Raw genomic sequence first — 12,241 nt, 5'->3', positions numbered from 1 at the left:
AGAAGATCAGACCATTGGTCCCTGTTGTTGCCCAGAAGTGTGACTGGCAGCAGGGCTCAAAGATTTCTGCCAGAGAGATCCCTTTCCTATCTGCCTGATCCTTTCTAAACCGGGAGATGCCTAGCTGGGAACCTGGTCTCTTCTGCAGGCGCAGCGGCTGCTCCGACACAGTCTTTGAAGAGTGCTCTCATGTCTCCCCTCAACCTTCTGTTCTCCAGGCTAAACATGCCCAGTTCTTTCAGACTCTCTTCATAGGGCTTTGTTTCCAGACCCCTGATCATCTTGGTTGCCCTCCTCTGAACATGTTCCAGCTTGTCTGACATTGCGTCCAGCTTCCTTCTTGAATTGTGGAACCCAGAACTGGGCGCAATACTCTAGATGAGGCCTAACCAGGGCTGAATTGAGAGGAACCAGGACCTCACGTGATTTGGAATCTATACTTCTATTAATGCAGCCCAAAATAGCATTTGCCTTCCTTGCAGCCATACCTGCAAGATGTGGTTGCATAGGGTGACCAACTGTCAGGATTTCCCCGGATTTGTCCTGGTTTTTGTTCTTTCCATGGTGTCAGGGGGGATTTTCTATCATTTTCAATAATGTCCTGGAATGACACACCTTCCCCTTTAAGGCTGCCATTAGCATGGCAGGAGGGAGTACCATGCTTTCTTGAGGCACATCATTCCCCCACCCTGAGCTCCAATTGAGGTCTTAAAGGGGAAAGTGGGTCATTCATGGACGTTATAGAAAAGGCCCCAGTTGGAGTGGATGGTGGTGGTGCAGAATGAAAACTTTTCCCCTCCTCCACTCCAATCGGGTTCTTTAAGGTGGCGGGGGAATAACGTACTTTCTGCAGGACTCAGAAAGCTGCTTCCCCACACACACACACTAGGTGTCCTCTTTTTTGGTTTCCCAAATATGGTCACCCTATGGTTGCAAGAAAGATAGACTGGAACGACTCGCCTGTGGCATTGCCTCAGTCTTTGCATTGGAACTCCAGATCTTCATGGGAGGTTTCACAGAGGAGCAATTCCAGCTGACTAAGAGATCCGTTCCCTAAGGCAAAGAGGCCTCCAGAACCTTTTGACTGGTGAGTCACGTGGGATACGTTTGGCCCTTGCAGAGCGATGTGCTGCTGGGTGAGGCTGAGCAGAAGCATTTATTTACTACACAAATGTCTACAGTATACACCACTTTCCACTAAGGTACTGAAGCATTGAACGAGCAATGTCCGTTCCACGAAAATATAACAACAAAAAGTAACAATAAAACAATACAATAACAAATAATTACTCATGAGCAATGTACTGCAGACTATTCCTGGCTGGGTCACACCTTAGGGAAAGCCTGTGTGAAGAGGTGATCTAAATGTCAAACTGTGGGGACTTGTCTAATGACCCTTGGCCCTGTGTCCCCGAGGGCAAGTGCTGCGACGGCTCCTAAAGCGAACCTCAAGATCAGGTGGCAACATCAAATGTGCTCCTCCTGTAGACTGCAGAGACCAGGCAGCGAGATAAGGAGGGAGGGGACCCTAAGGTCACTGGTCCCAAGCTCTTTAGGGCTTTGTAGGTTGATAATAACATCTTCAACTAGGCCCAGTTGCTTAGTGGCACCAGTGCGGTTCTTTGAGCAAAAGCGTCACCTGCTGTCGGAAAGTGGACCCAGCTCGCAGCCTCGCACCCGCTGCCTTCTGAACCCGCGGCCGCTTCTCCCAGACCAGTCCAAGGACAGCTCCACATAGAACGCATTGCAGTAATCCCACCTTGAGGTTCCCAGTGCCTGAGCCGCTGTAGGAAAGGCTGCAGCTGGCGTACCAGCCAAAGCTACTTGTGGAATCAGGTGGGGCTACTCTGTTTATTCTGCCTTATGATTAAAGCAATCTGTATTGCTTCCTCATCCTCCCCTATGTTAATTCTCAAATCATCATTCTACTTGTTGGAAACTTTCTCAGAATGCCTCCCAAAGTCATTTTGCTTCTCCCCATAAGACTCTCGAATGGTGCCTGTCCAGTTATCATCACCCGTTATTACAACATATAGTCTCACCTGTAGAAATTATAGTCTACCTTTCCGAGAACTGAGACTCTGTAGGACCCAGAGAAATCAGGAAGCGTCAGCGTGGCTAGCTGCTGTTGCAAGGCTTTAATCCCCTCCTGACGAGCTGAAATAAAGCAAAGAAAATATTGAGATCAGGCCGTTTCCTTCAAGGTGGAGGCAATCAACGTACCTTCTTAGTACCCTCTCTCCCATCTGAAGAAAGGCTAAAAGAAAAGGCAACGTGTTTCTATTAAGAACATAAGAACATCAGAAGATGTTGGATCAGACCAAGGGTCCATCTAGTCCAGCACTCTGTTCACGCAGTGGCCAACCAGCCGTCGGCCAAGGACCAACAAAGCAGGACATGGTGCAGCAGCACCCTCCCACCCATGTTCCCCAGCAACTGGTGCACACAGGCAGTAAGAATACTGGAGGTAGCACGCACAGCCTTGAATACTGGAGATAGCACACAACCATCAGGGCTAGTAGCCATGGATAGCCTTCCAGGAATTTATCCAACCCCCTTTTAGAGCCATCCAATTTGGGGGCCGTCCTTTCTTCAGTGTGGTGAACAGCGGCTTTAATACCCTAGCAACCCACTAGCAGCACTGACCACACCTGCGGGCACCAGGGGACAGAGCCCACCAGCATCCACTACCTGAGGCAGCTGCTTCACTCTGCCCAATGGCAGGGCCTGCCCTGTCTCAACGTTATCTTAGTGACCGCTCCGATATGCGCATTCCTCTGGCAGATTTGCAAATGAATCCCTTCTCTAAGGGCACAAGCAGCCTGACAGAAAGAAAAACCCTGGGTACCTACCATAATCCAGGCCTTTGTTAGTGATTCTCCCCACAAACCCAGGGTTTGTACCCTCAGAGCACAGCACCAAATAATAAAGACAGGTGAGCAGAGATCCCAGGAACACGCGGTCCTTGGACATCCTTGCAGCCCGGAGCCCTCTCAGGTACTTCTGCCCAAGGAGGCTGCAGACGCAAATTTAGAGAAACTTAGAGAAAAAGGAAACTTAGAGAAAAAGGAAGTGAAAACGAACAGCCGGAGAAAGCAGGAAGCCGCATTTACATTTCTGTAAATCTGTTTCTCCCAGTTGCACAATTATTAACCTGGACCTGGGTCGGGTTCATCATTTTCTTTAGCAAGGCCTGCGCTGTGGTTGTTTTCTCTGCCTCAGGTGGTACAAAAGTGCTTCTGAGAATTATGGCTTTGCTGCTTTGGTATATCACCCTTCCGGCCATCAAGCGCACGCAGCTCCAGGCCTCAGTTTCTAACAAAAGGTTGCTGGATCTTAACCTAGGCAAAGACCCCTCTCCTGAAGATCCAGAAACATCCCAGATGGGGGTGTGAAGGGGTGGTGGTTACCTATATAGTCAGAACCACTTGGTTACTATTTCATAGAATCCTAGAATCCTAGAATAGCAGAGTTGGAAGGGGCCTACAAGGCCATCAAGTCCAACCCCCTGCTCAAGGCAGGAATCCACCCTAAAGCATCCCTGACAGATGCTTGTCCAGCTGCCTCTTGAAAGCCTCTAGTGTGGGAGAGCCCACAACCTCCCTAGGTCACTGATTCCATTGTCGTACTGCTCTAACAGTCAGGAAGTTTTTCCTGATGTCCAGCTGGAATCTGGCTTCCTTTAACTTGAGCCTGTTATTCCGTGTTCTGCACTCTGGGAGGATCGAGAAGAGATCCTGGCCCTCCTCTGTGTGACAACCTTTCAAGTATTTGAAGAGTGCTTTCATGTCTCCCCTCCATCTTCTCTTCTCCAGGCTAAACATGCCCAGTTCTTTCAGTCTCTCTTCATAGGGCTTTGTTTCCAGACCCCTGATCATCCTGGCTGCCCTCCTCTGAACACGCTCCAGCTTGTCTGCATCCTTCTTCAATTGTGGAGCCCAGAACTGGACGCAATACTCTAGATGAGGCCTAACCAGGGCCGAATAGAGAGGAACCAGTACCTCAAGTGATTTGGAAGCTATACTTCTATTAATGCAGCCCAAAATAGCATTTGCCTTTCTTGCAGCCATATCGCACTGTTGGCTCATATTCAGCTTGTGATCTACAACAATTCCAAGATCCTTCTCGTTTGTAGTGTTGCTGAGCCAAGTATCCCCCATCTTGCATTTGGTTTCTATTTCCTAAATGTAGAACTTGGCATTTATCCCTATTAAATTTCATTCTATTGTTTTCAGCCCAGCACTCCAGCCTATCAAGATCACTTTGAAGTTTGTTTCTGTCTTCCAGGGTATTAGCTATCCCACCCAATTTTGTGTCATCTGCAAATTTGGTGTGTCTTCCTGGAATTCTACGGAATCCTGGGGCTCAGCTATCTCTGGATTCTAAGATTTGCTCTCCTGCTTGTGGGTTCCCCATTGGGGACAGCTGGCATTAAGGGTGGCCATGGGTGGGTCCCTCCTAGCTCACTGACCAAAACTCTTCAGAGTTGTGCCTCTTTATCACAGCAACATACTGGCTGAGTTCGCACGACACGCTGCTCAACGGGGAGTGGGTCGGTGTTAAGAGCAAAATGGAAATCAACCCTTGATCAGCATGTTGTCCGAACTCAGCCACTGGCTCAGTTCAGACAACATGATAATCAACGGTGGTTGAAATCATCAACCATTAGTTGAGCTGTCAACGGTTGATTATTGTGTGATCTGTCGGGCGAAAAACACCCCACAGTTGACTATTTTCCCAAAATGAGAAACACAACACACTGCAGAGTTGACTAGTCGCACAACCGTTGGTTAGTGTGTTGTCTGTCGGTCTCGGTGGATTATTTTGCAGGGTTGAGTTGACTATCTCGGCTAGCGACAGAGTTTCTGGGCAAGAGTGGCCAGAGGCTGCTGGGACAGCATCTGGAGGACTGAGGGAGGAGGGAGGGGCAGGGAGAGGGGTGGGGGCTGTATCAGTCAAATTCCAGGTTGACTATTAATCCACTCGACACAACCCTCAACCACTCCACGGGGGCATGGCACCATGGCATGTGGGGAGTACTCGCAAAATAACCAACTGTGAGTTGACTATTCCTCTCACCATTGACTATTGTGTTGTCTGAATGCAGCCACTTTTTCTCTTGCCTCTCACTCTGTCCCACACGATGGTGGTGGTCATTGCCTAATTAAGGGAATTGCTGGTGGTGCAATACAGCTAAGGTTTCTTTTGGACATGTGTTTTGGCAATGTCCAGTAGTTACTTCTTTTGAGGTAAAGAAGTAACTACTTCTTTACCTCAAAATTTATCGGTGCATTATTGCACCGATAAATTTTGTACTGGAATAGTCTTTAATATTCATAACGTTGGAAGGATAAACATTCACTTCCTATAATGCAACGGATTGCAGTCCTTACAATATTTGAATGAGGGGCATATAGGCATTTGGATATTTGGTCTGCTTTTGTTGAAGCCTACGTATAATTGCTAGAAAGTTGTATGCATTTCGTACAAATCCATGTATATTAAAAAAAAAAAGGAGAACAAATTTTGGGAGGGTGCCTGTGGGCACCACGCTGAGGACCCCTTCGTGGATGTTGCATTGGGAACCCCTGCAGTAGCCTCACTGAGGGAGGGGCCCTTTGAGGGTGTCTTGCCAAAGTCCCCACAATAACCTGGAGCAGCACCGCCATTGGAGCACCTGGTTGTCCACCGTCGAAAGAGGATGTTGGATTAGATGGAATTTTGATCCGGTCCGTCACTGATCTTCTCACGTTCTTCCTTAGGTGCCTACCTGTGCCCCACACAAAGGTCTGCCATTGACCCAAGTTGAGGGCAAAGGTTAAGAATGCACCCCGGTGTTTCCCCAGGGGAAAATGGAACTTCTTAACCTTAGAAGGCAAGACTTCAAACTCTGTGCTGTCCACCTCCCAGTGGGAAGTAGTTGAAAGATGAACCCTGCTTCCTTGAGGGCACCTTTTTTAAGAAAAACAAAACAATAACAACACATGCACACCAGCGCAGCTACGCATTACTTTATCAGTGGAAAAGGGGGGGTTACACCACATCTGTATTCTGTTCCATTGCCCCATTGTGTCCCATTATGAGACATGTTCCACACTCTAGTATAGCTCCTGCAGCTTTAACAGTTCTTATGAAGAGGGAATTTCACCAGGTACTCCATATATACAAATGACTCCTGCCGAAATTCCCTTTTCTATACAACTATTAAAGATGCTAGAGCCCCCCGTCCTCCTTTCCATAGGGTCACCCTAGCTTTGCTGTCATTTGTTGTCACACCCAGCTGACCTTTGAGATCCTTGCAGGAGGACTTGCTGGCCATTCCACTACCATGGTAATGTCATCACATGATATCTCAAAAGCAGGGGCTTCTCAGTAGTGGCACCCACCCTCTGGAACACCCTCCCCAGTGTGCCTCGGGAGGCAAGAAATTGTTGAGGTCCAAAATTTATCCACAGATTAGTTACAGCCCTGGTGGACTTGGACTTGGCATAAAGCCATGACAGGTGCTGGTGGCTCATGAAGAACCTGGAAAGGTCACAGATAAGAAGTGAAGGTTCGGCTAATTGAATAATTGGACAATTGCATGAGTCATGTAGATATGAAAATGTATATAAAGAGTAGTAATTTTAATCATGTCTGAACTCGGAGATGTACGTGTCGTGATATGCTGTGTTGTGTATGAAGAAACGGAATGTGCTGGAAAACGCTGTTTTATACCTCAGTAAAGTTTTGTACTGAAGTGAGACTCTGGTGTGAGTATTTCTTTGAACAAAGTTTTTCTAAACTCTGCTACGTTGAGATTCCCAACAGAAATGTGGTGCGTTTTTAATGCCTCCTGAAAGCCTACGTGTTCAAGCAGGCTTTTCCTGGCTTATAACTGATGATCATCAGTATGCTGCTCTGCTTTATTGTGTCTTATTTATTTATTTATTTTTGTTGCAGTTGTAATTGTTCATTAATAGTATATTTTAAAGGCGATTTTTAAATATTCTTGTATGTAAACCATTTAGAGATTTTATTATATTAAGCATTAAATACTACTGCTAATATGAATAACAGTACTAATAATTCTGCTTTTCCTTTACTCCGGTCCTTAGGGCAGGGCCAGCGTGATCATTTGCCAAAAGCTTTTGACTGCAGCTCTGCTTCTGCTTCCGTTGTGTAGGAGCAGATTTCAAAACCTCCCTCCCACTGAAGCGGATGAAATGGGGGGAAAGTTCATCTTTGCAATTCTTCTTTTGGGAAAAGGACAGGAAATCCGTGAGACGGCAGACTCCGTGGCTACATTCTGCTGTGGGCCCCAGAGAGAGCAAACATCCACCCCAAAAGGCTGACCTTCTTTGCATGCGTTTTCCCTGGGCCAGAGGCGAGGGTTTGCTCCTAGCTGAGCCTGAGCCTCGCTGGTTTATAGTGTACCAGTAGACAATCCCCTCTTCGAAGGGATGCAAGAGGGCTGCCTCTGCTTTGAAGGCTCCCTCTGCCCAGTCCAAGTCTGGTTTAAAGAGAAAGACCTCTTAGAAGGAAGGGCTCAGAGGCCTTGAATGCGCCCATCAGCAGCTCCCCGGGTCACAGCCTTCCTCACTACGGCAAGATGTACTCTAGTCCTATTTAAAATTATTATTATTATTATTATTATTAAATTTGCATCTATACATATATAAATCAGGACATGCAAACTTTATGCAAATGCGAGTCCTCTTTTTTGGCCATTAGCAAGTGACCACCCTACGCCCCAGGCCTGGCATGGTTCTGCAAGTCTTTGGCAGAAAGGAAGGGTGGCACGTGGCTTATTTGAGGGGCTGCCTTCTTCACGGGGATTTCCTACGGCTTGAGCACATTTTGAGGTTGTTCGTGGCAAATGAGAGCCGTAATGTTGCACTTCCTTAATGCTGCATTGCTCACTTCTCTGATGTTGTGTTATTTAGCTTCGGGTTTACTTGTCATGAGCTGAGCGCTGAGCCTTGGGGGAATTAGGCCAGTGCAAGGAAAACAATGTAATTCCCCAGGAAGGATGAATTTCACACTGGACAAAAGGGCAGCAATTTATACACCAGTAATAAATTACCGAAATAAGGACATAAGAAGCGAAATTCATTCATGTCTATAGATTTCATTTACATCATTTACGTAATGTGAATCATTTCCAATCATTTACATGATTTCCTGTAAAATTCAACCTCCCTTTTTTTAAACTAACCTCAGCTTATTCAATGAAAGTTCTTGCTTTGCCTATTTTCTTTGTGGACACAACTACTTGGCTCTTTATCCAGACCCACTTTGTGCAGACCAGTGTGTGGCCTGTCTGAAAATTGGGTGGGATAGCTAATACCCTGGAAGACAGAAACAAGCTTCAAAGTGATCTTGATAGGCCGGAGTGCTGGGCTGAAAACAACAGGATGACATTTAATAGGGATAAATGCCAAGTTCTACATCTAGGAAATAGAAACCAAATGCACAGTTACAAGATGGGGGATACTTGGCTCAGCAATAATACAAACGAGAAGCATCTTGGAATTGTTGTAGATCACAAGCTGAATAGGAGCCAACAGTGCGATATGGCTGCAAGAAAGGCAAATGCTATTTTGGGCTGCATTAAGAGAAGTATATTATTATTATTATTATTATTATTTATTTATATAGCACCATCAATGTACATGGTGCTGTACAGAGTAAAACAGTAAATAGCAAGACTCTGCCGCATAGGCTTACATTCTAATAAAATCATAGTAAAACAATAAGGAGGGGAAGAGAATGCCAACAGGTACAGGGAAGGGTAAGCAGGCACAGGGTAGGGAAAAACTAACAGTAGAAAGTAACAGTATAGCTTCCAAATCGCGTAAGGTACTGGTTCCTCTCTATTTGGCCCTGGTTAGGCCTCATCTAGAGTATTGCATCCAGTTCTGGGCTCCACAATTCAAGAAGGAGGCAGACAAGCTGGAGCGTGTTCAGAGGAGGGCAACCAGGATGATCAGGGGTCTGGAAACAAAGCCCTATGAAGAGAGACTGAAAGAACTGGGCAGGTTTAGTCTGGAGAAGAGAAGATGGAGGGGAGACATGAGAGCACTGTCCAAATACCTAAAAGGTTGTCACCTGGAGGAGGGCCAGGATCTCTTCTCGATCCTCCCAGAGTGCAGGACACGGAATAACGGGCTCAAGTTAAAGGAAGCCAGATTCCAGCTGGACATCAGGAAAAACTTCCTGACTGTTAGAGCAGTGCGACAATGGAATCAGTTACCTAGGGAGGTTGTGGGCTCTCCCACCCTAGAGGCCTTCAAGAGGCAGCCAGACAACCATCTGTCACGGATGCTTTAGGGTGGATTCCTGCACTGAGCAGGGGGTTGGACTCGATGGCCTTGTAGGCCCCTTCCAACTCTGCAATTCTAGGATTCTATGATTCCATTACACTTTTGCACTCCTCTTTGCCAGTTGCACTGAGGAGGCAGCAAGGTCTCACTCTGTGTGTGCCCCAGACCAACAGGGCTGTAGCCTGCCAAGCAGGTCTCACCACCACCTCCTCCTCCCTTTACTGTCTGGAGGGAGGATTCTCTTTCTCACAAAGAAGAAGGAGAAGAACACCCACCCCCTCCTCCTGGTCTCCGGCAGAGGGAACAAAAGTTTGGCAACCCTGCAGTGCAGAGATCATTAGCAGCTGTTTGGAAAGGGAGTGTGTGGGACCGTGGTAAGAAAAACCGCCTGGCTTTGCCTCATTAGAGATGGAAGGAATTAGGATCTAGAAGACGGATGGACTAGCAGAGGTGCCTCCGCATCCTTCCCAGCAAAGCCACCCACCAGCCCCAGGCTGCTTTGGGCAATTCTTTGTTGCCTGGATCCTTCGGGCTTCCTTGCTCCCTGCTCAAAAGCAGGAGACAAATTCCCAAGGAGCAAGAATTGGTATTTTCTACCAGAGCGGAGACAATGCCTGACTGTTTTTGCTCTGCCACCACATCAGCCGTATTCACATTGCAAAGTGGCTCAGGGAGAGACCGGTGTAAGGGTCCAGACAAATGGGATGTCATCTTTTCAAAAATGGAGGAATCAATCAACATGGGATTGGTTTTCCCAAAGTCCTAGCTGTAACCTGAAACCTGCATGGCACCGACTACACAGAGTTTATTCCATTTAAGAGTGCAATCCTGTGCATGTTTAGACAGAATCAAGTCCTACAAATCTAGGGTGACCCTATGAAAAGGAGGACCGGGCTCCTGTATCTTTAACAGTTGCATAGAAAAGGGAATTTCATCAGGTGTCATTTGTATATATGGGGAACCTGGTGAAATTTCGTCTTCATCACAACAGTTAAAGGTGCAGGAGCTATACTAGAGTGACCAGATTTAAAAGAGGGCAGGGCACCTGCAGCTTTAACTCTTCTGATGAAGAGAAAATTTCACCAGGTTCTCCATTTATACAAATGACACCTGCTGAAATTCCCTTTTCAATACAACTGTTAAAGATACAGGAGCCCTGTCCTCCTTTTCATAGGGTCACCCTATACAAGTCCCAGCAGCCCTCAGCCAGCCATGCTGCAACTCTCCTTCCATTCCATCTCAAGATCTCACCATGCAGACTGCATGACTTCAACATAAAGTCAGCCTTTCCACCCACACCGCTTCCCCCGGCTTTTTGAAACAGCTTGCCTGATGAAGAGTTCATAAGAACATCAGAAGCGCCCAGATGCTGAATCAGACCAAGGGTCCATCTAGTCCAGCACTCTGTTCACACAGTGGCCAACCAGCCATCGGCCAGGGACCAACAAAGCAAGACATGGTGCAACAGCACCTTCCCACCCATGTTCCCCAGCAACTGGTGCACACAGGCTGACTGCCTCGAATACTGGAGATAGCACACAACCATCAGGGCTAGCAGCCATTGATAGCCTTCTCCTCCAGGAATTTAAGCCATCCAAATGGGTGGCCATCACTACATCCTGTGGCAGTGAATTCCATAATTTAACTATGTGCTGTGTGAAGAAGGACTTCCTTTTATTTGTCCTGCATCTCCCGCCAATCAGCTTCATGGGATGACCCCATTGGGTTCTAGTATTTTGAGAGAGGGAGAAAAATGTCTCCCTACCCATGTTCTGCACACCATACATAATTTTGTATACCTCGATCACGTCTCCCCTCAGCCTCCTCTTCTCCAAGCTTGCCCACAACATTTGGGTGGTGCTAATGTATAGTATTGTTGTATTTAATGTTGCCCCCTGCCTCGATCCAGAGGGAGAGGCAGGTAAAATATATTATTATTATTATTATTATTATTATTATTATTATTATTATTATTTATCATAGAATCATAGAATAGCAGAGCTGGAAGGGGCCTACAAGGCCATCGAGTCCAACCCCCTGCTCAATGCAGGAATCCACCCTAAAGCATCCCTGACAGATGGTTGTCCATCTAGTAGCAGGGTGCGCTACAAGGTCTTGTTGACCATGTATAAGGGCCTGCATTGCTTGGGTCCTGGATCCCTGAGTACTCGCCTTTCTCCTGTGTCTCACCATTGGCAGACTCGCTCTCAGGAGCAGGACGCCCTGATGGTCCCCTGCTACAAATTGGATTGAGGATGAGGGGTTTTAATGGAATTGTATTAATGTGGGTTGAGGGTTTTTAATGAAATTGTTTTATATGCGATTGTAAAGCGCCTCGATACCAGAAATGGTGAGGTGGCGCTATAAAAATGCTTTAAATAAATAAATATTGTCTGAACATGAATTTTAGGTTTCCTCTTCATTCGTTACCTTTGGAGAAAAAGGGATAAGGCCGGTAAAGCACCTTCAAGAGTTCCTTTAGGGTTCTGACAAACCCAGAATGGATTCATTTCCCCACGGACATTGGAGCCATCAGCCCCCACTGGCCAGGACCCTCCAGATGTGTTGGCCTGGCTGGGGATTGTACTCCAGCACATCTGGAGGGTGCTGGATGGGGGAAGGCTGGGCGTCACTTCTTCTCCTGGCTGCAGCCTTTGAGGCTGCCCTTCCGTTAAATAATAATGAAAAAAGGAAACAACAAACCAGCCCAGGAAAGAGACGCTCAACTTGGCCCCCCAGAGTTTCTGTGAGAGGCGGAGACTGGCCCCAGAGCCTTCTCCACCTGAAGGAGGGGCAGCAGAACGGATGAAGGGGTTCTTTGAGTAGTAGTGACAACGTAAACATTTGGAGAAAGTCTGATATGAATGGATTTAAAAGCAGGGGGCAGTGAATAGGATTCTGCATGGTACTAACGGGCTGATGAAATCACTTTTGTG

General features: G+C 46.9%; 1 protein-coding gene across 1 annotated transcript in view; it reads right to left on the bottom strand.

The window, feature by feature from the left end:
• LOC134413319 (bactericidal permeability-increasing protein-like) overlaps window positions 1-3,006 on the bottom strand; it is a 31,581-nt gene extending 28,575 nt beyond the window's left edge. Inside the window, exons 1-2 of the mRNA XM_063147489.1 lie at window positions 2,853-3,006; window positions 2,043-2,157 (exon numbers count right to left, since the gene is read on the bottom strand). Coding sequence (XP_063003559.1) covers window positions 2,043-2,157; window positions 2,853-2,973 — 236 coding nt within the window. The 5' untranslated portion in view covers window positions 2,974-3,006. The remainder of the gene's footprint in view (window positions 1-2,042; window positions 2,158-2,852) is intronic.
• Window positions 3,007-12,241: the final 9,235 nt, after the last annotated feature.

This window comes from Elgaria multicarinata, chromosome 1 (assembly GCF_023053635.1).
Source record: "Elgaria multicarinata webbii isolate HBS135686 ecotype San Diego chromosome 1, rElgMul1.1.pri, whole genome shotgun sequence".
In the NCBI taxonomy this organism is placed as follows: domain Eukaryota; kingdom Metazoa; phylum Chordata; class Lepidosauria; order Squamata; family Anguidae; genus Elgaria; species Elgaria multicarinata.
The sequence above is the reverse complement of the archived record's forward strand: the minus strand, read 5'-3'. Positions and strand labels throughout refer to the sequence as shown.